Consider the following 23,424-nt stretch of genomic DNA (forward strand, 5'->3'; position numbering starts at 1 on the left):
GAGACAGGCCAACTTCCAGGCCGAACCACGGCACCCCACGGCAGCACCCCACAGAGGGCCAACCCACTTTTGAGGGCTTTCTCTTACAGACAAACAAGAATGTCCAGACATAGGAGGAAAATCAAAATAAATCAACAAGTGAAAGGAACCTGGAGGAAGCAGCACATGATGCAAGGAAAAGCAAAACCTCCAAAACAAAACTGTGAATAACCCAGAAGGGAAGATACTGCAACGTGAACAAGAGCAGGATAGAATTTTAAAAGGATCATTCTGAGAAAAAGAATTCCTTTACATTAAATATATATACAGGAAAGATGACATGAAAATGTTAGCAGAAAAGTTTGGTTCTGAATAAATCTCTCAAGACCAGAGCGAAAAACAGATGGAAAACTGGAGAGAAAAATGATGAGTTAGATGACCATCCAGGAGGTCCTGTATCCAATTAACAGGAATTCCAGCAACAGAAGAAAAAATTAAATCATTCAAAGGAATTTCCCAGAACTCAAGGATTTTGACGTCTAGATTTGAAAGGCCTACCTATTAATACCCAATAGAGGGGACTGAAAATATTTTATTTTTTGGGGATAGAGGCCCACTCTGTCACCCAAGCTGGAGTGTAGTGGCATGATTTTGGCTCACCGCAGCCTTGACCTCCCAGGTTCAAATGATCCTCCTGCCTCAGCCTCCCGAGTAGTTGGGACTACAGGCATGCGCCACTGTGTCTGGCTAAATTTTTTTTTTTTTTTTAGAGATGGGGTCTTGCTGGTCAAGACCTTGCCCAGGCTGGTCTCAAACTCCTGGGCTCAAGCAATCCTCCTGCCTTGGCCTGCCAAAGTGCTGAGATTACAGGTGGGAGCCAACAGACCCAGCCTCGACGGAACACAGATCCAGGCCCAGACACGTTATTATTTCAGAATATGAGTAACAGAAAGAGTTCAAGAGCTTCAAGAAAGAGAAAACAGGTCACACACGAAGGATGTGTAATGGGCACCGCATTGGGCTTCTCCATACATAGCCACGCTGTGGACGCAGTGACGGCACAGCACATTGAAACTTCAGAAGGAAAATGACTTCCAGTCTGTAATTCTAGACCTTAGCCGAGTGACTGACCTAAGGAAGACGACAGACATCTTTTTTTTTTTTCTGAGACGGAGTCTGGCTGTATCTCCCAGGCTGGAGTGTAGTGGCGCGATCTGGGCTTGGCTCACTGCACGCTCCGCCTCCTGGGTTCACACCATTCTCCTGCCTCAGCCTCCCACATAGCTGGGACTACAGGCGCCCGCCACCTCGCCCGGCTAATTTTTTTTGTGTTTTTAGTAGAGACGGGGTTTCACCGTGTTAGCCAGGATGGTCTCGATCTCCTGACCTCGTGATCCACCAGCCTCAGCCTCCCAGAGTGCTGGGATTACAGGCGTGAGCCACCGCGCCCGGCCGAGGACAGACATCTTTAGGCATGCAAGGATTTGAGGGTTTAACCTCTTACACCCCCTTTTCTCAGGAAGCCAGTGAGGGTGTGCTCTGCCAACAGAGGAAGCAAGAGCGCGTGGAGGGCGGGCGCGGGAACCCGTCTAACCCAGGCCTGAGGCGAAGGCTCCCTAGGAGGTAGAGGGAGACTCCACCCTACGTCTGCAGCCCTGGGTTGGCAGGTTCCTTCTCAAAGGTCAAACCGATGATCTTCAAGGAAATTCAGACACTTGGCGGAGATTAGGATGAATTAGAAATGAATACAATGAAAACAGCATATGATTAACACGATGAAAACGGCATTTGACAAGAAATGTAATTCTGCGGAAAACAGAGTTTGTGCAAAACGTGGAAAAGGATCACGGTTTCTTTCGTGGTTCACTTCTGATCCGTATGGGCCCTGATGATTTAACCCCAAACAATGATGCGACTCCGCTGTGCGAAAACGGAGCAACAGGAGGTGAAAAGGTGATGTGTGCAGGGCACAGGCCAGAAACGCGTGGCTCTAAGCCCTCATCTTCCGCAGCGGGCGTCAGCAGCTGGTGCTGATGCCGGAAAAATCAAGGAGACATTTAAGCATGTTATTTGGAAATGTGGACATAAATACCAAAAAGAAGAATCTAAAAGAGGTGAAAGCGATCCCCCAGCAAATGCAAATTTAAAAAAAAATTTTAGCCGGGCGCGGTGGCTCACGCCTGTAATCCCAGCACTTTGGGAGGCCGAGACGGGCGGATCACAAGGTCAGGAGATCGAGACCATCCTGACTAACACTGTGAAACCCTGTCTCTACTAAAAATACAAAAATTAGCCGGGCGAGGTGGCGGCGCCTGTAGTCCCAGCTACTCGGGAGGCTGAGGCAGGAGAATGGCGTAAACCCGGGAGGCGGAGCTTGCAGTGAGTGGAGATCGCGCCACCGCACTCCAGCCTGGGCGACAGAGCGAGACTCCGTCTCAAAAAAAATAAAAAAATAAAAAAATAAAAAATAAATAAATAAAAATTTTAAAGCCTTCTCTCCAAAATAAAGATCTGCTACTGTGATCCATTCCTACTGTGTTCTCCAACCCTCTGAGAGCCCTCCACTTTGTCCACTTCTCAGGAATACCACCTTGTATTAGGTGTTTTACATTCCCACACATCTTCAGGAGACTATCCACACATCTTTTCTCTTTCTTTAGAAATAACAGTTCCTCCATTCTCCAATCCAGTGCTTCCTCCATAGCACATTTTTCATCCTGGGGTGAAAGACTTTTTTCCTCTAGAAAACAAGAACAACAACAAAGTAACCCAGTACAGCAAACAGATGCCATTTTCCATGGCAACGCTTTGAATGTGCCCCACCTTCCCCGCCACCAGGACAAGGACTAGGACAGTTTTACGCATAGCCACTTTTTCCAGATGGCCATTATTTTATCACTTTCCCGTGATGTTCTTGAGAATTATAAACCACCCCTATCAACTCACGAGCAAGAAGAGATACTCATTACCAAGGCTAAGATGATCATCTCCTTTACAAAAATGCACACTCAAACACAAACGTATCTTCAAGCTACTGAATGCCTCAGGAGTCTGAGGGGCGTATCTCGACTTGATGCTTACTCAGTTGCCAGATGTCAAGAAACTGATTCTTGTGCTTTATAATCAGCTCCAGTTGTCCAACTAAAATCGTTCCATTTTGGAGGTCACCAGCAATTTTCGTGAACACAGAGTCAGCAGCACCCATCAACTTCTTGCCATCCTTTGTAATATTTGCTAGTATTTCCTCATTGGTTCCTGAACAGATGAACAACATAGTTAAAACAGTGGGCTCCCCATCTCCTACCTCATTGCCGATACCATGGGAATTCCAAATAACCTCTTGTTCTGGCCCCACTTCCTCAAACACAGGCAACGGCTGGCCAGTGTCTCCAGATACGCAGTCACTCCACTCCCCTCTGCTTTCCCCCACGACGGTTAGGTCTTGCCCAGATTCATCCCCTGAACAACTTCTTTGTCCATGAAGCGGATTCTCTCAATGGCCAAAATCAGCTGGGAAACACATTTCTCAGGTTAAAACCCACGTCCCCTTCAGCGTATGGACGGACTGACTTCCTTTTTTTCTTTTTTTTGACAGGGTCTCACTCTATCACCCAGGCTTGAGTGCAGTGGCACAACCATAGCCCACTGTAACCTCAGTCTCTGACTTTCCTGCCTCAGCCTCCCGAGTAGCTAGGGACACAGGTGCACATCACAAAGGCTGGTAAACTTTCAAAAAGTTTTGTAGAGACAATGTGAGACAATTTTTTGTCTCACTTTGTCACCCAGGCTAGTCTCAAACTCCTGGGCTCAAGACATCCTCCCGCCTTGGCCTCCCAAAGCATTAGGATTATATGCATGAACCACTTCACCTGGCCTGAATATATTTTTTAAATAGAATACGCAGAATCTTCTTTAAAAAGCCCCCACCCTAGGAATACCTACAGCAAAAGAAACTGTACCAGGGATGCAGACATACCTAGCAAAGCATATCACGATGGTCTTAGGGAGACTTTTCATAGCATATGCAAAGAGAGAAACAGCCATGTGATAACTTTATACTCTGTACATCTTCATTATCTTGTAAAATCTTGGAATTGATTTTATGATAAATTTAGAGGGCAGAATTTTTATATATGTTTACTTTAACCACAGAAGATTTCTCTCCCAGTAATATTAGAGCCATATAGTATTAGGAGAAGAAGCTTATCTGCACCGTAACATACCAACATAGTAGCTTTATTAATCATTGCAGAAACTTGGAAGCAACCAAGATGCCTTTCATTAGGTGAACGGGTAAGCAGATTGTAGCACATCCATACGATGGAATATTATTCAGTAGTAAAAGGAGGTTAGCTCTCAAGCCATGAAAAGACATGGAGGAAACGTAAATACATATTACTAAGTGAAGGAAGCCAGTCTAAAGGCGACATCCTATAAGATTCTGACTATAGGACGTTCCGGAGAAGACTAAAGGAAATGGGGGGGCGGGTGCTGGAGCACAGCGGATTCTGTAGGGCAGCGAAACTATTCTGTACGATACTGGAATGGAGGACACAGGCCGTGGTTTATCCAACCCCAGAGAATGGACAACAGCAGGAGTGAGCACTACCGTCAACTATACACTTTAGTTAATAACAATGTATCAATATTGGCTTGTCAGCTGTAACAAAAGCACCGCGCTAATGTTGCATGTTAATACCAGGGTACTGCCTGTGTGATGGTGGGGGAGACTGATGAGAACTCTGTAGTTTCTGCTCAATTTTTCTGTACACATAAAAGTGCTCTAAAAAATTTTGTCCAACTTATAAACAGGCTGAGCACAGTGGTGCATGCCTGGAGTAGCAGCCACTTGGGAGGCTGAGGCAGGAGGATCACTTGAGCCTGGGAGGTCGGGGCTTACAGGGAGCGGTGATGGCATCACTGCACTACATGTAACTTGGCAACAGAGAAGACCTTGTTTTAAAAATAAATAAATTGCTGGGCACAGTGGCTCACCTCTGTAATCCCAGCTACTTGGGAGGCTGAGGCAGGAGAATCGCTTGAACCCGGGAGGCAGAGGTTGCAGTGAGCTGAGATCCACCACTGCACTCCAGCCCGGGTGAGAGAGCGAGACTCCGTCTCAAAAATAAATAAATAAATAAACAAACAAACATACACAAATAACACAAAAATGATCTTTTCAAGAGAGCAGCTTTCACTTACGCACTCCCATATCAATTCAGTTATTTGACCCCCACAACTTCCCGGATCCATAGGAAGCTCAGCATTGATTTTGGCTGATCCACATCCAGTGCCCTCTCGCTAAAAGACAGGAATCTAAGGTCTCGCACATCAACTGGACTCTAACGTGTTTAGGATGGAATGTCTCTCTCCCTCCTTGATCACAAAACACCTGGGGCAGCGGGGGCTGGGTGGGAAATCAGACAGCCCAGTACTTCACTTTCTGTTGAGGTCATCAATGTTGGCTTGGACATTCTACATTGATCTCCAAATAAGCAAGACATACCTGGGTCTGGATTTTAGTTTTTACTACTTATAATCTTTGAGACCTTAGGTAAGTCACAATGCATTCTCCAGTTGTTTCCCGATCTGAAAATTGGGGACCTTAAAGGGGACTTTCAGAAGGGCTGTTTCAAGGGCACTGGGCCAGTACAGTCACTAGGGTGCAGCAAGCATTCAATAAATAGTGGCTGTTAGCATTAGTCATTATTTATAACGCAAGACACTCTGAGCCTTCCAAAGTCTCTCTGTCCAAACTGCAGCCTTTGTCTAACGTCAGCCCATCCCAATTCAGTATCATCATGTCAAATCTTCTGCCTCCCACCTTTCCCAGAGTCAGAAAGGCACCACCTTCACTGAGCTGATGTTCCCAGCACTCCCGCAAACATACCACACAATTTGAAGAGATGCTTGACATCTGCCCACGTGAGCAGATGTTTTAAAATGTCATCCAAGTTGTCCACGGCTTCCCCATTTTTCCTAGGCCAGGACTTAGTGATCACAGCAGACAAGAGGGTACCAAATTTCTGCAGATTACAGCAAGAGAGCCCCCGAAGGATACTGGTCTGAGACTATAAGAAAAGTCATAAAAGAGGGACATTTAGAAGTTTTTCATTAGTTTGTTTTGGAATAACAAAAGCAAATTACCTACTCAATAGCATTTCAGAAATCTACTGTAACTTGTTTTATAAGGCCACAAAAAGAGCAAGACAGTGAAACACTTCACATTTCTTAGAAGATTTTCATTTCCTTGTATACTGCCTCCTTAAGTGTCCAGCACCAGAGATTTGAAGACACACACACAACCACACACCAACACAACCAGTCACCCTCCTTCCTTCTGGCTAACTGCCAGTTTCTATATGTTTTTTGCACTCTCATATCATGAAAAACACCAAAAGTGAATAAACCCTTAACATAGCATATATTTTATGTTCCTAAATGTAATTCTTTTAAAAAGCTGCCTACAAACAACATATACGTTTTCATTCTTTTTTTAATTCTCCTCCGAGAAATAATATTTTTCTTCCTTAGGTTCAAAGTCTCTGCAAAACGTTTCAGTAATTAGTAAAAACCACAAGGTTAATTTATAATAGATACTTTCTGACATTTAAAAGGATAAAAGAAAACCTTATACAAGCCGCATGTTAAAGACACTATGCACCATGATCAAGTACAATTTATCTCAGGGATGAAAGGTTGATTTAACATCAAATATCAGTTAATAAGAATAGGAAAATATCACGTGATCATTTCAGTAGCTATGGAAAAAGCATTTGACAAAATCCAACTCTCTTCTATGATTAAAGGGGGAAAAAAAAAACCATTCAACAAATGAGGAACAGAAAGGAACTTCCACAAAGGGCATCTATGAAAAGCTCACGCTGACATCACACCTGGTGGCAAAAGACTGAAAGCTTCTCCTAAGATCAGGAACAAGACAAGGATGTCCACTTTCACCACTTTCATTCAAAGTTGTACTGGAGGTTCCAGCCAGGACAGTTATGCAAGAGAAAGAAATAAAAGGTATCCAGATTGGAAGACGCGAAACTCTATTCACAGATCATTATGATCTTATGTATAGAAAATTTAATTCTCTTTCTCTCACGTGCACATACACACACACACACATGCACGCAATTTGAGCTACCAAATGAGCTCAGCAATGTTGCAGGATACAAGACACATGGAGCACTGTGTGTCTAGACACCAGCAAGGAACAATCTGGAAATGGAATTCAGAAAACAATTCCAATTACAATAGCACCCCCCCAAAAAAAGTACTTAGAAATTTAATAAGTGCAAATTTAAACTATGAAAAATACAAAACGTTGTTAAAAGAAATTGGCCAGGCATGGTGGCTCATGCCTGTAATCCCAGGACTCTGGGAGGCCAAGGCGGGTGGATCACCTGAGGTCGGGAGTTCGAGACCAGCCTGACCAATATGGTGAAACCCTGTCTCTATTAAAAATCCAAAAATTAGCTGGGCATGGTGGTGGGCACCTGTAGTCCCAGTTACTTGGGCACTCCAGCCTGGGCGACAGAGCAAGACTCCGTCTAAACAGGAAAAAAAAAAGATCTAATTGAATGAAATAAATCCGACTTAACCTTGTTAAAATGGCAATGCTGGCTGGGTACAGTGGCTCACGCCTGTAATCCCAGCACTTTGAGAGGCAGAGGCAGGTGGATCACGAGGTCAGGAGATCGAGACCATCTTGGCTAACACAGTGAAACCCCATCTCTACTAAAAATACAAAAAAAAGTTAGCTGGGCATGGCAGCAGGCACCTGTAGTCCCAGCTACTCAGGAGGCTGAGGCAGGAGAATAGCACGAACCCGGGAGGCAGAGATTGCAGTGAGCCAATATCATGCTACTGCACTCCAGCCTGGGCGACAGAGTAAGACTCTGTCTCAAAAAAAAAAAAAAAAAAAAAAAAGATGGCAATGCTGTCCAAAGTGATCTATACTTTGAATACCAGCCCTATCAGAATCCCAGCTGACTTCCTTGTCAATGGAAACTGACATACTGATTCTAAAATTCTTATGAAATTGCAAGGGACCCAAAAAAGCCAAAACAATCTTGAAAAATAAGAAGAAAAAAAAAAAAAAAAAAAAGAACTCGCATGTTCCAATTTCAAAACTTACTAGAAAGCAATGATAGTGCAAACGGTGTGGTACTGACACAAGGATAGGCAAGCAGATCAGTACATAGAATTGAAAATCTAGAAATAAATCCATACATGTATGGTCAACAGATTTTTGACAAGAATGCCAACATCACTCAACAGGGAATGTAGAGTTCTTTCAACAAACACTGGAACAACTGGATGTCCACATGCAAAAGAGTGAAACAGAACCCTTACCTCACACCATATACAGCATATACAAAAAAGAACTCAAAATGGATCAAAGGCCTAAATGTAAGAGCTAAAACTATAAAACATTGAGAGATAAATAAACATAGGAGTAAATCTTCACAACCTAGGATTTGGCAAAGGATTCTTTGACACCAACGGTACAAGCAACAAAAGAAAACACAGATATGCCCAAATTCTTCAAAATTAAAGACTCTGTGCTTCAAAAGAAACCATCAAGAACATGAAAAAACAACACATAGAATGGGAGAAAATACTTGCAATCAGATATCTGACAAGGGACTTGTATACAGAATAAAGACTCCCAACTCTATAATAAAAAGACAACCCAATTAAAAAATGAGCAAAAGAGGTGAGGTGCAGTGGCTCATGCCTTCAATCCCAACACTTTGGGAGGCCAAGGAGGGAGGATCATGTGAGCCCAGGAGTTCAAGACCAGCCTGGGCAACATCTCAAGACCCTGTCTCTACAAAAAAAAAGAGACAGAGTCTCACTGTGTCGCCCAGGCTGGAGTGCAGTGGCACAATCTCAGCTCACTGCAACCTCTGCCTCATAGGTTCAAGCGATTCTCTGGCCTCAGCCTCCTAAGCAGCTGGGACTACAGGCGCATGCCACCACGCCCGCTTAATTTTTTGTATTTTTAGTAGAGACGGGGTTTCACCGTGTTAGCCAGGATGGTCTTGATCTCCCGACCTCATGATCCGCCTGCCTCAGTCTCCCAAAGTGCTGGGATTACAGGTGTGAGCCACCGCGCCTGGCCCACAAATTTTTTTTTTTTAATTAGCTGAATATGGTGGCACATGCCTGTAGTCCCAGCTACTTGGGAGGCTGAAGTGGGAGGACCACTTCAGCCCAGGAGGTTGAGGCTGTAATGAACCACGATCGTGCCATTGCATTCCAGCCTGGGGGACATAGCAAGACCTTTCCTCCAAAAAAAAAAAAAAAAAAAAAAAAAATTAAATAATATTGGGGATGGGGGTGCAAAAGATCTCAATAAACATTTCTCCAAAGAAGATACAGACATTCCAATAAGCATATGAAAAGATGCTTGATATCATTAGCTGTCAGAGAAATGCAGTTAAAAACCACAATGAGGCCGGGCATGGTGGCTCACACCTGTAATTCCATCACTTTGGGAGGCCAAGGCAGGTGGATCACGAGGTCAAAGAGATCGAGACCATTCTGGCCCACATGGTGAAACCCTGTCTCTACCAAAAATACAAAAATTAGCTGGGCATGGTGGTACACGCCTGTAGTCCCAGCTACTCGGGAGGCTGAGGCAGGAGAATTGCTTGAACCCAGGAGGTGGAGGGGTTGCAGTGAGCCAAGATCACGGCACTGCATTCCAGCCTGGGTAACACAGCAAGACTCCATCTCAAAAAACAAACAAAAACCACAAGGAGATACCACTTCGTACCCACCAGGATGGCTAGAATCAAAAAGTTAGATAATACATGTTGGTGAGGATGTGGAGAACCTGGAAGCCTCCTATGCTGCTGGAGGGATTGAAAATGGTCCAGCTGCTGTGGGACTCGGCCCGACAGTTCTTTAAACAATTAAACACGGAGTTACCATATGATTCAGCAATTCCACATCGAGGTATACACCCAGGAGAAATGAAGACATATACCCACACATAAACATGTACACTAACATTTGTATCAACAGATTTATAATAGCCAAAGAAGCAACCTAGATGGCCATCAATGGACACGTGGATAAACAGGGAATAGTATTTGGCCATGGAAAGAAACGAAATACAGGTTGAGCATTCCTAATCCCAAAATTCAAAATACTCTAAAATCCAAACTTTTTGAGTATAATGATGCCACAAATGAAAAATTCAACATACAAATACTTAACACAAACTTTGTTTCATGCACAAAATTGTTAAAAATACTGTATAAAATTACCTTCAGACTATGTGCATAAGATGTATATGAAACCAGTGAATTTTGTGGTTAGACTCTGGGTCCCATCCGGAAGACGTCTCATTATGTAAATACAAATATTCCAAAATTTGAAAACACCTGAAATCCAAAACACTTCTGGTCTCAAGCGTTTTGGGCAAGGAATACTTAACGTATACTGACACATGCTACAATATAGATGGACTTTTGTTGTTACTGCTTTTTGAGACAGGGTCTTGCTCTGTCCCCCAGGCTGAAGTGCAAGTGTGATCATGGCTCACTGCTGCCCTAACCCTAAAGGAGCCTCCCACCTCAGCCTCCGAAGTAGCTGGGACCACAGGTGAGCACTGCCATGCCTGGCTAATTTTTTTTGTTTTTTAGTTTTTATAGAGACAGGGTCTTACTCTGTCACCCAGGCTTGTCTTGAACTCCTGGGCTCCCAAAGTGCTGTGATTACAGGTGTGAGCAACCGTGTCCAGCCTGGACGGACTTTTAAAACATTATGCTCAGCCGGGTGCGGTGGCTCACGCCTGTAATCCCAGCACTTTGGGAGGCCAAGGCGGGTAGATCACCTGAGGTCGGGAGTTCGAGACCAGCCTGACCAACGTGGAGAAACCCTGTCTCTTCTAAAAATACAAAATTAGCCAAGTGTGGTGGCACATTGTCCTTTAAACAATCAAAAGACTCTTTAAACAAAAAGTAGCTGTAATTCCAGCTACTTGGGAGGCTGAGGCAGGAGAAGCACTTGAACCCGGGAGGCAGAGGTTGCGGTGAGCCAAGATCGCACCATTGTATTCCAGCCTGAGCAAAAAGAGTGAAACTCTGTCTCAAAAAAAACCAACCAAACAACAACAACAAAAACCATTATGCTCAGTGAAATAAGCCATACCCAAAAGGCCACATACATGATTCCATTCATATTACAGTCCAGAACAGAGAAAGCCACAGACGCCATTGTTTATGCTCAGCGATTGTTTATGGCTGCAGAGGGGAGTGGGTGGCTAGAGGGGAGGAGGATGATGGCTAAAGGGGACAGGGTTTCTTTTTGAAGTGATGAAAATGCTCTGTCGTTGACTGTGGTGATGACTGTACATATCCGTGACTACCCCAAAACCTGCTGAACTGGAACTTTTCACGGATGAACCGTGTGGCATTATGAACAATTTCTCAACTGTGTTAACAAAAAAGGGAAAGGAAAACCTTATCAAAGGTATCACTCACTTAAAAAATTAGAACCCCTTGGTCCCCGGAATTCAATGACCTCAATGTTTCCGGACTCCCCCTGCAGAAGCAAGGCTGTGCTTGTGCGGGGGTTAAGTGTCCAGTTAGGAAATGTGAGCGGGGAGCCGTGGCCAGCAGGGAGCTACTTTGTGTGGCATTGCCTGGGAGACTGTTCCTGGGAGACAGCGGGGCACAATCTCTTCCCCTTTGCAGAAAATAGCTAAATAAATTGATACAATTTTCCATTTCACATATTTTGCTTCCATAAATGTTCTGTCAACCTTTGGAGTCTTTTCCCACATACCCACTGAGCAAGTGTTAACAATCAAGCAAACCAGCAGCCACAACGATAACGGGGCCATCTGAGGAGCAGCCTGCAAGCCCATTTGACTTGTGCCACCCGCGCCCGGCTGTGATTCCGTACAGAACACATGCAGGATGGCGTGAGCAGCAGGGACCGTGCAGCACACCGAGGAACTCGGAGAGAACTGGACTTGAGCGCCATTGCCCTGGGCGAGGGAGGAGGGTGCCCACTTCCCAATCTCTGAGTTAGCAAAGGAGCTGAGACCCAGCAGGCGCTTCATAGCCCTTAGCTGGGTCATGGCAGAACACAGCTGTGAGCCCGAATCCATTTCCCTGGGAGGAGAGGTTATTCACCTGGCAGGCTGAGCTCACGGCTTCAATGATGCATTTCTCGAAGGTCTTGGCCACACTGTCCTCTAAGCCTTCGCTGTCCCAGTGACTACTGCAGTAGGCAGTGATCTGGGAGAGGGGCTTCTCCTGCAAAAATCGAAGGGGGGTTTCAGAGCTTTCGGATGCAGCGCTCCAGTACTCTATGGGACCAAAGTGCTTTCATCATCTTTACTTTCCCACTGTTTTACCGTTTCCCCCAATTTTAAGCTTCTCCCCACCCATGCAGAGCATGTCCTTCCTGCCCCCCACCAGTGGACCAAAGGCTAAAATTTTAAAAAGAGTCTCTTTTCCCAGTCTGCAGAAAAAGCACCTGGCTTGCAAACACAGGTAAGTTATGACAAATAGGTCATTTTTCCTGGTTTCTGTTTTCTCTCCAAAGATCCACTTAACAGTTACATATAGGCCAGGCACGGTGGCTCACGCCTGTAATCCCAGCACTTTGGGAGGCCGAGGTGGGTGCATCACGAGGTCAGGAGATCGAGACCATCCTGGCTAACACGGTGAAACCCCATCTCTACAAAAAATACAAAAAATTAGCCGGGCGTGGTGGCGGGCGCCTGTAGTCCCAGCTACTCGGGAGACTGAGGCAGGAAAATGGTGTGAACCCGGGAGGCAGAGCTTGCAGTGAGCCGAGATCCGGCTACTGCCCTCCAGCCTGGGTGACAGAGCGAGACTCTGTCTCAAATAAATAAATAAATAACAACAAAAAAAGTTACATCTAAAACTCTCATATCACAGAAAAGCTAATTTTCCTTGAGCCTCAGGCCTTAATTCAGCATGAGGGGCATGTCTGCATGTTCTCCACTTGTGTTTCATGAGGCTCCTGTCACCAACAGGCCACTCAGACTTGCTGCCTATGGGCAGGCTTGGCCCCTCCTATGCTTGGGGCCCCATTGATGGAGGCAGGAGGCAGATAAATCCCATGCAGACAGGGGTGGGTCCCTGGCAAAACCCCACCTTTGAATCGAAAAGCCTGAAACCCATGGCCCAAAATGAGAACCTCTCTCCCTGTGTGCCTGCTCTCTCCCCATCGGTTCTTTCAGAGAAATGTCTTTTTTTTTTGAGAAGGAGTCTCGCTCTGTCATCCAGGCTGGAGTGCAGTGGCCGGATCTCAGCTCACTGCAAGCTCCACCTCCCGAGTTCACTCCATTCTCCTGCCTCAGCCTCCCGAGTAGCTGGGACTACAGGCGCCCGCCACTTCGCCCGGCTAGTTTTTTGTATTTTTTTTTTAGTAGAGACAGGGTTTCACAGTGTTAGCCAGGATGGTCTCAATCTCCTGACCTCGTGATCTGCCCATCTCAGCCTCCTGAGAAATGTCTTTTTACCAGTAGAATGCTGCTTTTTCCAAAACTACCTATGGCCCACCCTGCCCCCTGTCTTGTGCCTATAAAGACCCCAGACTTGGTAGCGAGAGAGAAGTAGCTTGACTGGAGACAGTGACTTGACTTCAGCAGGACGGCTGGACTTCAGAGGACAGACGATTTAACTGTGGAAAGACGTCCTGACTTCAGGAAAGAGCCAGCCAGAGTTAGCTGTACCAGAGGAAGATTCCCCACCTGACCCATCCCCTCTCCAGCTCCCCTCTCCACTGAGAGTCATTTCCATTGCTTAATAAAATTCTTTGCCTTCACCATCCTCCAAGTGTCCAGGTGACCTCATTTTTCTTGGATGCTGGACAAGAGCTCAGGGACCACTGAGTAGGGTACCTAAAACAGGCTGTCACATTGGCCCTTTGCCCTGATGGCAGAGGGCAGCCACCCTAGGCAACACGGCAAGGGGCCCACTGAGCTGATAACACACCACTGTCCATAGATGGCAGAGCTAAGAGAGCACCTGCCCTCTGGAGCTTCGGGGGTTGTAGGCACCTCAACCTGGGCACTGCTGCAGGGCCTGCACGGAGCTTGCATTGCCAGCTCCCAAAGCAGCTGGCCAGATGCCACACTCGCTCACGTGCTCCCTCCCACAAGGGGTTGAGCACGGCGGGCCAAGTAAACACAGCATCTCCATCACAAGTCCAACGAAGGGGTCAGGAAAAATCCTGCACCCCCATGATGGTGAGATCCTGGGCCCTTGTTCCTCTCTGTCCTCTCAGACTCTGAAGCGCTCTTCTGGGGACAGCCTGTAAGGGCTGGATCAGAAACAGAAACACGGAGCTGTGATTCACCCCGTCCCTGCCCACAGAGAGGCACCACTGAGATCTCTTGGCTGTTGCTAATGGTCTGGGGTTCTCCAGCTTGCCTTCACGCCCTGAAAAGAATGTCCCCCAACTTCTGGTACCTGTTTGAGCCTCCATTCCATGTCTCCCAGCAATGACTCCTTCCAGCCATGCTCCACGGGGAAGTGGATTTCCACCAGCCGCCTCCAGATCTGCAAAACCCAAACACAGGTCACACCCACTGTCACGACTAAATGCCACAGCATGCTCCCATGAAGGGAGAAAGACAGCATTACGGCAATACAGAGAGCACGGGACTACGCGAACACCAGGGCTCTCCCCAACCTTCGTCAACAGTGAGCCATGCTAGTGGCAGGTCACAGCAGCCCAGGCTGGCTTTCTAGAATCCGAGACTCAACCAGGGGCCACTGCTAGTCTTCCTACTGCACAACTGGCTTTTTATTCTGAAAGGATTTATCTCTAACATTATACTTTGAAAATTTTTGAGCTTTCAAAAAGGTCACAAGAATAGCACACCACCACCCACATTCATTCAACTCCAGACCTGAGCTGTTCACGTTTCCCACAGCTGCTTTCCCTTTTCCTCTCCCCTCCTTGCTCTCTCTTCAGACTGTCTGCATAAATTAGCATTTTCTCTCCCAAACCGTTGGAAAGCAAGTTGCAGGCATCATGGCGCCTTGCCACTACATACCTGGGCAGGGTCTCACAAGACTCTAGCCCTTCTCTGCACGACTCTAGTGCAGGTTTCCCACTCAGGATGTGCAACGTGGAGAGGAGGACACTTCCCCCAGGAAGTGGTCTCCACCCCAGTTCCTCTCATGCTCCAGCTCCTGTCCTGACTGGATCCTAGATCCTCCTGGGATACATACTATACTTACTTATCACATCTCTTTCCTAGAAGAGTTCCCTGGTCATTTTTTTTTCTTTTTCTTTTAACAGGTTGACAGTTGTGAAAAGATCAGGCCAACTGTTTTGTAGACTGTCTTTTGACCTGATTTGTCTCGTAATTTCCCCATGATTTGATTCAGATTAAAATATTTTTGGCTGGGACACTCTGAGGTTGAACCACATGAAAATGCACTGTAAAAAAATACTTTAAGAGACAGGGAATCGCTCCGTCACCTGGGTTGGAGTGCAGTGGTGCAGTCATAGCTCACTGCAACCCTGACCTCCTGGGTTCAAGCCATCCTTCCACCTAGGCTTTCTAAAGAGCTGGGGTTACAGGCATCAGCCACCGTGCCCAGCCAAAAATGAAAATGAACTTTTCTCAGGTCAGGCATGTTCGAATATCCATCACCTCCACCACCATCATTATCTCCATAATCTCCACCACCTCCATCATCTTTACCGTCACCTCCACCACCGCCACCACAGTCACCACCATCACCATCAACTCCACCACCACTATCACCTCCATTACCACCACCATCACCTCCACAACCATCACCTCCACCACCACCATCACCACCACCACCACAATCACCACTATCACCTCCACCACCTCCACCACCACCGCCCTCCATTACCACCATCATCACTATCACCTCCCCTTCACCATCTCCATGACCATCATCACCACCATCACCTTCACCATCATCACCTCTATCATCACCATCACCTCCACACCTCCATCACCACAGGGACGGTGCCCAACCAGCGGACACCAGGCAGTGCAGCAGCACTTTGCACCCGGCATCTGTCTGCCTCAGAGTCACCCTGCCGGGTAAGACCAGAGCAACTCCATTTTGTAGATGAAGAACCGAGGCTCTGGTGAAGGCCAACTGCCCCTGGCCAGCAGCCTATACCCCATGATTTGAGGCCACAGGGAATCACGATCACTCACATCCCTACCCAGAAGCCTTTGGCCAAACGCTTACCTCAATTTCCTTGGGGTATGTGAATAAGACACCTGAATATACAAGCATGTTATTTGTAAAAACTTCTCGGAGCCACCTTTTCGTAGCAGCAAGCGTCCCTTGGAAGACCGTTTGGACTGAATTATTTCCAGTTTCATCTCCCTGTCCTGCAGAATCCTGTTGTCACACAAGAGGGAGAATCAGTCATCCTCAGCTGTGGACTCAGGTTCCCGGTGAGACGCTGCACCCCCTCCTCTGCTCCCTGCTGGCACAGGCTGCTCAAGGAGTGGCTGCGATGGAGGGACCACAGACCTTGGCAGAAGCCCACATTCCCAAAGCACTTCCCTTCCCCAGGGTTTTCTGGGTTCACCCTGAACGTGGGTGATACAGGAGAAAAGAGGGAGGGAGGGAACGGCATCTGGTGTTCCCCTGAAAGCCCAGGCAGCCTCTGTCCTGCCAATGAGCAGGTTCCCAGGCTGTGACTAGGAGACTGAGGGGGAAAAGCACACCCCAGAGAGGGTCCCTGCAGACTCCCAGGCCTGCTCCTTAGACACAGGAGACAGCCAGGCTCCTGACCCAGAGGTAAACCTGGGTCCCCTTCCCACTGTGCTCCCACACGCCCTCCCACTACCTCCACGCCAGACCCACCAGACCCGAGGGAAAAACCCTCTTCCCCGGGCTCAAAGCCTCCTGTAATGCCTCCCTTCTCTCCCCTGCCTTCCTCTTCCTCCCTCTTCCTCCTCCCTCCCTCCCCCTCCTCCCCCTGTCCTCCCCAGAAGCACATTTCCCAGGAAGCATACAGGTCAGGGGTCGGGGCCCCCTCCTGGGAGGAGCCCCATAGTCCTGGACTAATGCATGGTCTTTTTCTTTTTCTTCTTTTGAGACAGAGCCTCGCTCTGTCACCCAGGCTGGAGTACAGTGCCGCAATCTCAGCTCACTGCAACCTCCACCTCCTGGGTCCAAGTGATTCTCCTGCTTCAGCCTCCCAAGTAGCTGGGATTACAAGTGCACGCCACCACACCTCGCTAATTTTTGTATTTTTTAGTAGAGACAGGGTTTCACCATGTTGGCCAGGCTGGTCTCGAACGCCTGACCTCTGGTTATCTGCCTGCTTTGGCCTTCCAAAGTGTTGGGATTACAGGTGTGAGCTACCACACCCGGCCAAGCGTGTGATCTTTTTTTTAAGCACAGCCCTGCACATTGTGCAGCTATCAGGAGCCACAGAACCTGGATGCGCTCAGGCACTCACTGGAAGCACTGAGAGGCCCACGTCTCGAGACAGCAGAGATGTGCTGGGCAAGTGGACAGGGCTGCTGCTGGGCGGGGCTGCCTGAGAGTGGGAGAGAGGAAGAGCCCACAGCAGGCAGGGGAACACAGCGTCACTAGCCCTGGGAAGGGCCAGGACGGGAAGATATAGGCAGGAGCTTTCAAAGCATGAAAGAGGGGCCAGGATGCAGGTGCTGCTGTGAAAGAGAAAGAGAGAGCCTGCAGAGGCGGCTGCGTGCGGGGATGACTACAGCACAGCACGCAGGGGGAGGGGTCTGGCAGAAAACGAAACAGGCACTGCTGAAGGTTCCCCCAATGGCACAGCTCCTTCTAGAGCAATCCCCCAATGGCACAGCTCCTTCTAGAACAATCCCCCAATGGCACAGCTCCTTCTAGAACAATCCAGCAGCACAGGGCTGGGTGGCGATGGCCAATAACAACAAACTTAGCGATTGCCCAGAGGCTGCACACCCAATCCAGAGCCTGACGTGGGCACCTTGTTCTCCCAAGTGTCTGTCAACCCTGGAGCCTTCACAGCAGCACTCACCCAAAAGTTTCTTCAGCGCACATCATGTATTTTTGCTTTGTTTAATTTTAGTATTTGCAAAGGTTTTTTGTTTGTTTGCTTTTATGGCACAAGTAGAGAGTATTTTGTCCATAATATGGATTCAACTTATCTGAGATACCAGCCAACATTCAAGATAGTTATTTCTGTAGAAAAGATACCCTAAGTAACTGACAAATTCCTTAAACACAGTTTATGTGGAAGTTGGCAGCTGCCAGTGGTGGTTTAAATAGCAGCCACTCCGGAGAACGTGATCATCTCACCAATAATATTTATTCTTAAACTGTGTCTGTGGTACTTTAACACAAGAAAACTGAAAGGAAGAAAGTTAAAATATACACTTAATTGTTTTCTCTCACTAACATCACAGTTCTAACTTGAAGTAAGATTAAAAAAAATGATCAGCCGGGTGCGGTGGCTCACGCCTGTCATCCCAGCACTTTGGGAGGCTGAGGCAGGCGGATCACCTGAGGTCAGGAGTTCGAGGCCAGCCTGACCAACATAGAGAAATCCCGTTTCGACTAAAAATACAGAATTAGCCGGGTATAGTGGCCCATGCCTGTAATCCCAGCTACTTGGGAGGCTGAGGCAGGAGAATCGCTTGAACCCGGGAGGCAGAGGCTGTAGTGAGCCGAGATCGCGCCACTGCACTACAGCCTGGGCAACAAGAGCGAAACTCCGTCTCAAAAAGAAAAAAAAAAAAAAGATTGTGCCGGGCGCAGTGGCTCAGGTCTGCAATCCCAGCACTTTGGGAGGCCAAGGCAGGCGGATCACGTGAGGTCAGGCGTTCAAGACCAGCCTGGCCAACATGGTGAAACCCATCTCTACTAAAAATACAAAAATGAGCTGGGTGTGGTGGTGGGTGCCTGTAGTCCCAGCCACTTGGGAGGTGGAGGCAGGAGAATCACTTCAACCCCGGAGGCAGAGATTGTAGTGAGCCAAGATCACGCCACTGCACTCCCACCTGGGCAACAAGAGCAAAACTCCATCTCAAACAAACAAAAACAAACAAATGACCAGTCTAAACACTAAATCTTACATCGCTTTCGAGTTGAAGCTTATGAACTCAAGTGGGTGAAAGCTGCACAGAGACCAGAAAGAAGGAATTGCTGATCCCTGCAACCACAAAGAGCTCAGAGACACGACTCTGGTCCCTGCGACCACACAGGCAGAGCTCAGAGACACAGGGCTGAGCGGGGAAAGTCGGAGACAGAAGGGTCACAGCTGGAAGACAGGTAAAACTGATCGATGGGAGGTCACAACAGTGGCTTTCTTCGGGAGGCAGGAGCTGGGTCATTCTGCTGTTGGACCTGGGACGTGGCATGCAGCGGGGGACAGATGTGTGGCGCTATGGCCTTTGCTACCATATTCAAACTACAATGTAAAGAAGGTGGGAAAGACCATGTTTGGACATGTATTTTTTGGGAGGAAAATGGTCCACATAGTTGTCTGCAAACAATGGAATCAAGAAAAAAGAAAAGTCGTCTTCTCTGCATGGCATTGCCTGATCTCTAGCCCCTACGCCAGCTCTCTGGTTTCCCCATGGCCAGCTGGTGGCCACACGTTAACTCCCTGCCTCCCTCCCATGAGAGCCCAAGGAGGCAAAAGGGCAGACCCTGGCCCACTGACAGCCCCAAACCCAGAACAGAACCCAGCATCAAGCAGGTGCACAAGAAATGTCCACTGCTGGAATCCACCGCTCCATCTCATCCCAGCACCTAGGAATCAGACTGCTTCCTTTCCAAATTGAGGCTGCTTGAAATTCCACACCTATCCCCGGTGTGATACTTTGTGTGTTGACTCCACTCACCACCAGAGATAGAAGTATAATCATTCTGCAGACAATCTCAGCAGATAAGGCTGGCAGCTCATAAAACTCATGTGTCTTTGTGCTGCTGCAGACGGCTTCATGCAGTTTCAGACACACAGTCAGGTAGCACGGTGACAAGGCCTCCTCGGGAATCCTGCCCCGCAAAGAGTTAAGAGAAATCCCGGCCAGGATTTAGGAGAAGTCAGAAAACGGTAACCATTGATGATGAGCCCCTTCCTTTAAAATAACTAACAACAGGGCATTTGTTTGCCCTTTTCTAGGTTAACGTCTGAAAAATCACAATCAGTCCTGAACTTGTGACTAAGATAAAGAAAGAAAGAAAGTCTTCTTGTTTTGTCTCTGTAGTCTCAACTGTTCTAACCAAAGCAAGTCCAAACACTCCTCAGTGTGTTCTGGGATGTGAAAAAAGCAAAGAGATGTGTATTGCTAGACATTAAAATACGACATAAATTTGAAAAAATATTCAGAAAGAAACAGAAAGGAGGGAGGAAGAGAAAGAAATAGAAGAAGAGCGTGCAGCCTGTGTGAAATTGGCCGCAGCTCTGCCGGACCTGGGTTTTGTGTTTTCTGAGGGACACATGGACAGAGCAGGGACAGCGCAGGGACCGAGGAGGAGCCTTAGGAGGGACTCAGGAGGGACTCGGGAGGGGACTTGGGAAGGACTTGGGAGGGACTCAGGAGGGACTGGGGAGGGACTTGGGAGGGACTCAGGAGGGACTGGGGAGGGACTGGGGAGGGACTCAGGAGGGACTGGGGAGGGACTTGGGAGGGACTCGGGAGGGACTGGGGAGGGACTTGGGAGGGACGCAGGAGGAGCCGTAGGAAGGACTCGGGAGGGGACTCGGGAGGGACTTAGAAGGAGCCTTAAGAGGGACTCGGGAGGAGCCTTAGGAGGGACTCAGGAGGGACTTAAGAGGACACTTAGGAGGAGCTTAAGAGGAGAGTTGATGGAGGGGGCTGGAAAGGCAGTGTAAGAAAGGACTCCCTGGGCTGAGGCTGTGACACACAGCGGTGGGGAGGTAGGGAGCTTGTGGGGGGGATCCTGAAGTCACAGGTGCTGGATCAACATCAGCAGAGACGTGAACAAAGGAGGTGAACGAAAACTGGAAGTGCCCAAACCGCTCAGAGAACAACTCAGGCAACACACATCCCATTGCTCGCTGGGGCATTTCAGTGGTCCTGCATTCTGTCTGCTGACCCCTCACGGTATCAGAGGTCACAAATTTGCAGGAGCAAATGATTTTGGATAATTATATAAAGCTACCTTTGATTTTTATCTTTTTATTTTATTTTATTTTTTTATTTATTTTATTTTATTTTTTTGAGACGGAGTCTCACTCTGTCACCCAGGCTGGAGTGCAGTGGCCGGATCTCAGCTCACTGCAAGCTCCACCTCCTGGGTTTATGCCATTCTCCTGCCTCAGCCTCCCGAGTAACTGGGACTACAGGCGCCCACCACCTCGCCCAGCTAGTTTTTTTTGTATTTTTTTAGTAGAGACGGGGTTTCACCGTGTTAGCCAGGATGGTCTCGATCTCCTGACCTTGTGATCCACCTGTCTCGGCCTCCCAAAGTGCTGGGATTACAGGCTTGAGCCACCGCGCCCGGCCTTGATTTTTATCTTAAACTGACTAAGTATTAAAAAAGTACAGAACACCCACCATGCATATGCAGTACCATGACCGTTTACAAGTAAGGGAAAAATGTATAGGAAAAAAGACTGGAGGGAGATAAACCCAAATCTTAGCAGCTGATATCTGTTATTTCTCTTAAAAACCAAAACAACAACAACAAAAAAACAGAGGGCCGGGCGTGGTGGCTCATGCCTGTAATCCCAGCACTTTCGGAGGCTGAAACAGGTGGATCACCTGAGGTCAGGAGTTCGAGACCAGCCTGGCCAACAGGGTGAAACTCTGTCTCTACTAAAAATACAAAAATTAGCTGGGCGTGGTGGCACGTGCCTGTAATCCCAGCTACTCAGGAGGCTGAGGAAGGAGAATCACTTGAACCCGGGAAGCAGAGGTTGCAGTGAGCCAAGATCACGCCATGGCACTCCAGCTTGGGCAACAAGAGTGAGACTCCATCTCAAACAAACAAACAAACAAAAATTAGCTGGGCGTGGTGGGTGTGTCTGTAATCCCAGCTACTCAGGAGGCTGAGTTGGGAGAATCACTTGAACCAGGAGATAGAGGTTGTAGTAAGGTGAGATCACATCACTACACTCCAGCCTGGGCAACAGAGTGAGACTCTGTCTAAAAAAAAAAAAAAACAAAAACAGATGACTACATTAATAACCTGAGAAGAGAAGTGGATCCCGTATTAATTTATGACGCTGCTGTTACAACAGCAAATGTGGGGCGCGGCCAATCGTAAGGGTCACAGGAAGCCCCTGGGGGTCGCATGTGAGGGAGAGACTGCATTGTGCTTCCCACTTACTTGTCCTGGTAAGTGTCCAGGAGGTGCAACAGCATTTTTAAAATGTTCAGAACATCCTAAGGCAGAGAAAAAAACCAACAGGACAGAAGATTGAATCACAATGCCATTGTCATTGCTAAAACAGAGCTGAAAAAAATCCAACATCAGGATGGTATACATTGTTTCCTTCCTACAAACCAATTTTAAGGTGCTCACATACTAATCTTACCTTTTTTATAGATAAAACTCAGGATTTAAACTTATACCATTTTCTCCACCAAAAAATGTGAAAGGAAAAACGGCAGCTATGAAGTGCATCACATGAGACCTTCTTTTTTTTTTTTTTTTTTTTTTGAGATGGAGTCTCGCTCTGTCGCCCAGGCTGGAGTGCAGTGGTGCAATCTGGGCTCACTGCAAGCTCCGCCTCCCGGGTTCACACCATTCTCCTGCCTCAGCCTCCCGAGTAGCTGGGACTACAGCCATCCACCACCACACCCGGCTAATTTTTTTGTACTTTTAGTAGAGATGGGGTTTCACTGTGTTAGCCAGGATGGTCTCGGTCTCCTGACCTCGTCATCTGCCCGCCTCAGCCTCCCAAAGTGCTGGGATTACAGGTGTGAGCCACCGTACCCAGTCCACTGTCTGTTTTTTAGGAAAAAGAATCCTGACCTCTCCATGTTTAGTATCTAGTCTGCTTTCGCTAAGCCAGGACTCCAGAGCCAACTTCAGAAACCAACCTGCATATTCCAGGAGAAGATTTTCTGAAGTCCTCGCAGGCGATAGTAAGTTCCTAGAAAACAGTCCAGGACATGAGCAGGAAAATGACCCAGGTGCTCAATGAAGTTTTCCATATATGAAACCAGGTGACTCAGAGGTAGCAGACTAAACCAGGATCGGAAGAGAGGCTCATCTACGCTCAGCAAATGCTTATTCTGGCTCATAAACGAAAGTAAGAAGTTCCTGCACGTGAGAAATCAGGATGGAGAAAAGAGACGCCGTGAGATCAGTGAGGGAAGATGGAGGAAACCAACGCTGGAGGGACAGAAACAGTCCCAATTTCAAAACTGATTTAAATACTCCTAGGGGCCGGGCGTGGTGACTCACACCTGAATCCCAAGGCCGACTCGGGAGGATCACTTGA

General features: G+C 47.6%; 1 protein-coding gene across 1 annotated transcript in view; it reads right to left on the minus strand.

The window, feature by feature from the left end:
* Nucleotides 1–23,424, minus strand: part of LOC104655002 (E3 ubiquitin-protein ligase RNF213) — a 122,584-nt gene that overhangs the window by 71,426 nt on the left and 27,734 nt on the right. The window contains 9 exon segments of the mRNA XM_030923792.1: nucleotides 2,570–2,719; nucleotides 3,061–3,234; nucleotides 5,870–6,050; nucleotides 12,141–12,263; nucleotides 14,454–14,543; nucleotides 16,230–16,385; nucleotides 19,850–20,003; nucleotides 22,305–22,360; nucleotides 23,021–23,243. Of these exon segments, the coding sequence (XP_030779652.1) occupies nucleotides 2,570–2,719; nucleotides 3,061–3,234; nucleotides 5,870–6,050; nucleotides 12,141–12,263; nucleotides 14,454–14,543; nucleotides 16,230–16,385; nucleotides 19,850–20,003; nucleotides 22,305–22,360; nucleotides 23,021–23,243 (1,307 nt within the window).

Source organism: Rhinopithecus roxellana, chromosome 19 (genome assembly GCF_007565055.1).
Source record: "Rhinopithecus roxellana isolate Shanxi Qingling chromosome 19, ASM756505v1, whole genome shotgun sequence".
NCBI lineage: Eukaryota > Metazoa > Chordata > Mammalia > Primates > Cercopithecidae > Rhinopithecus > Rhinopithecus roxellana.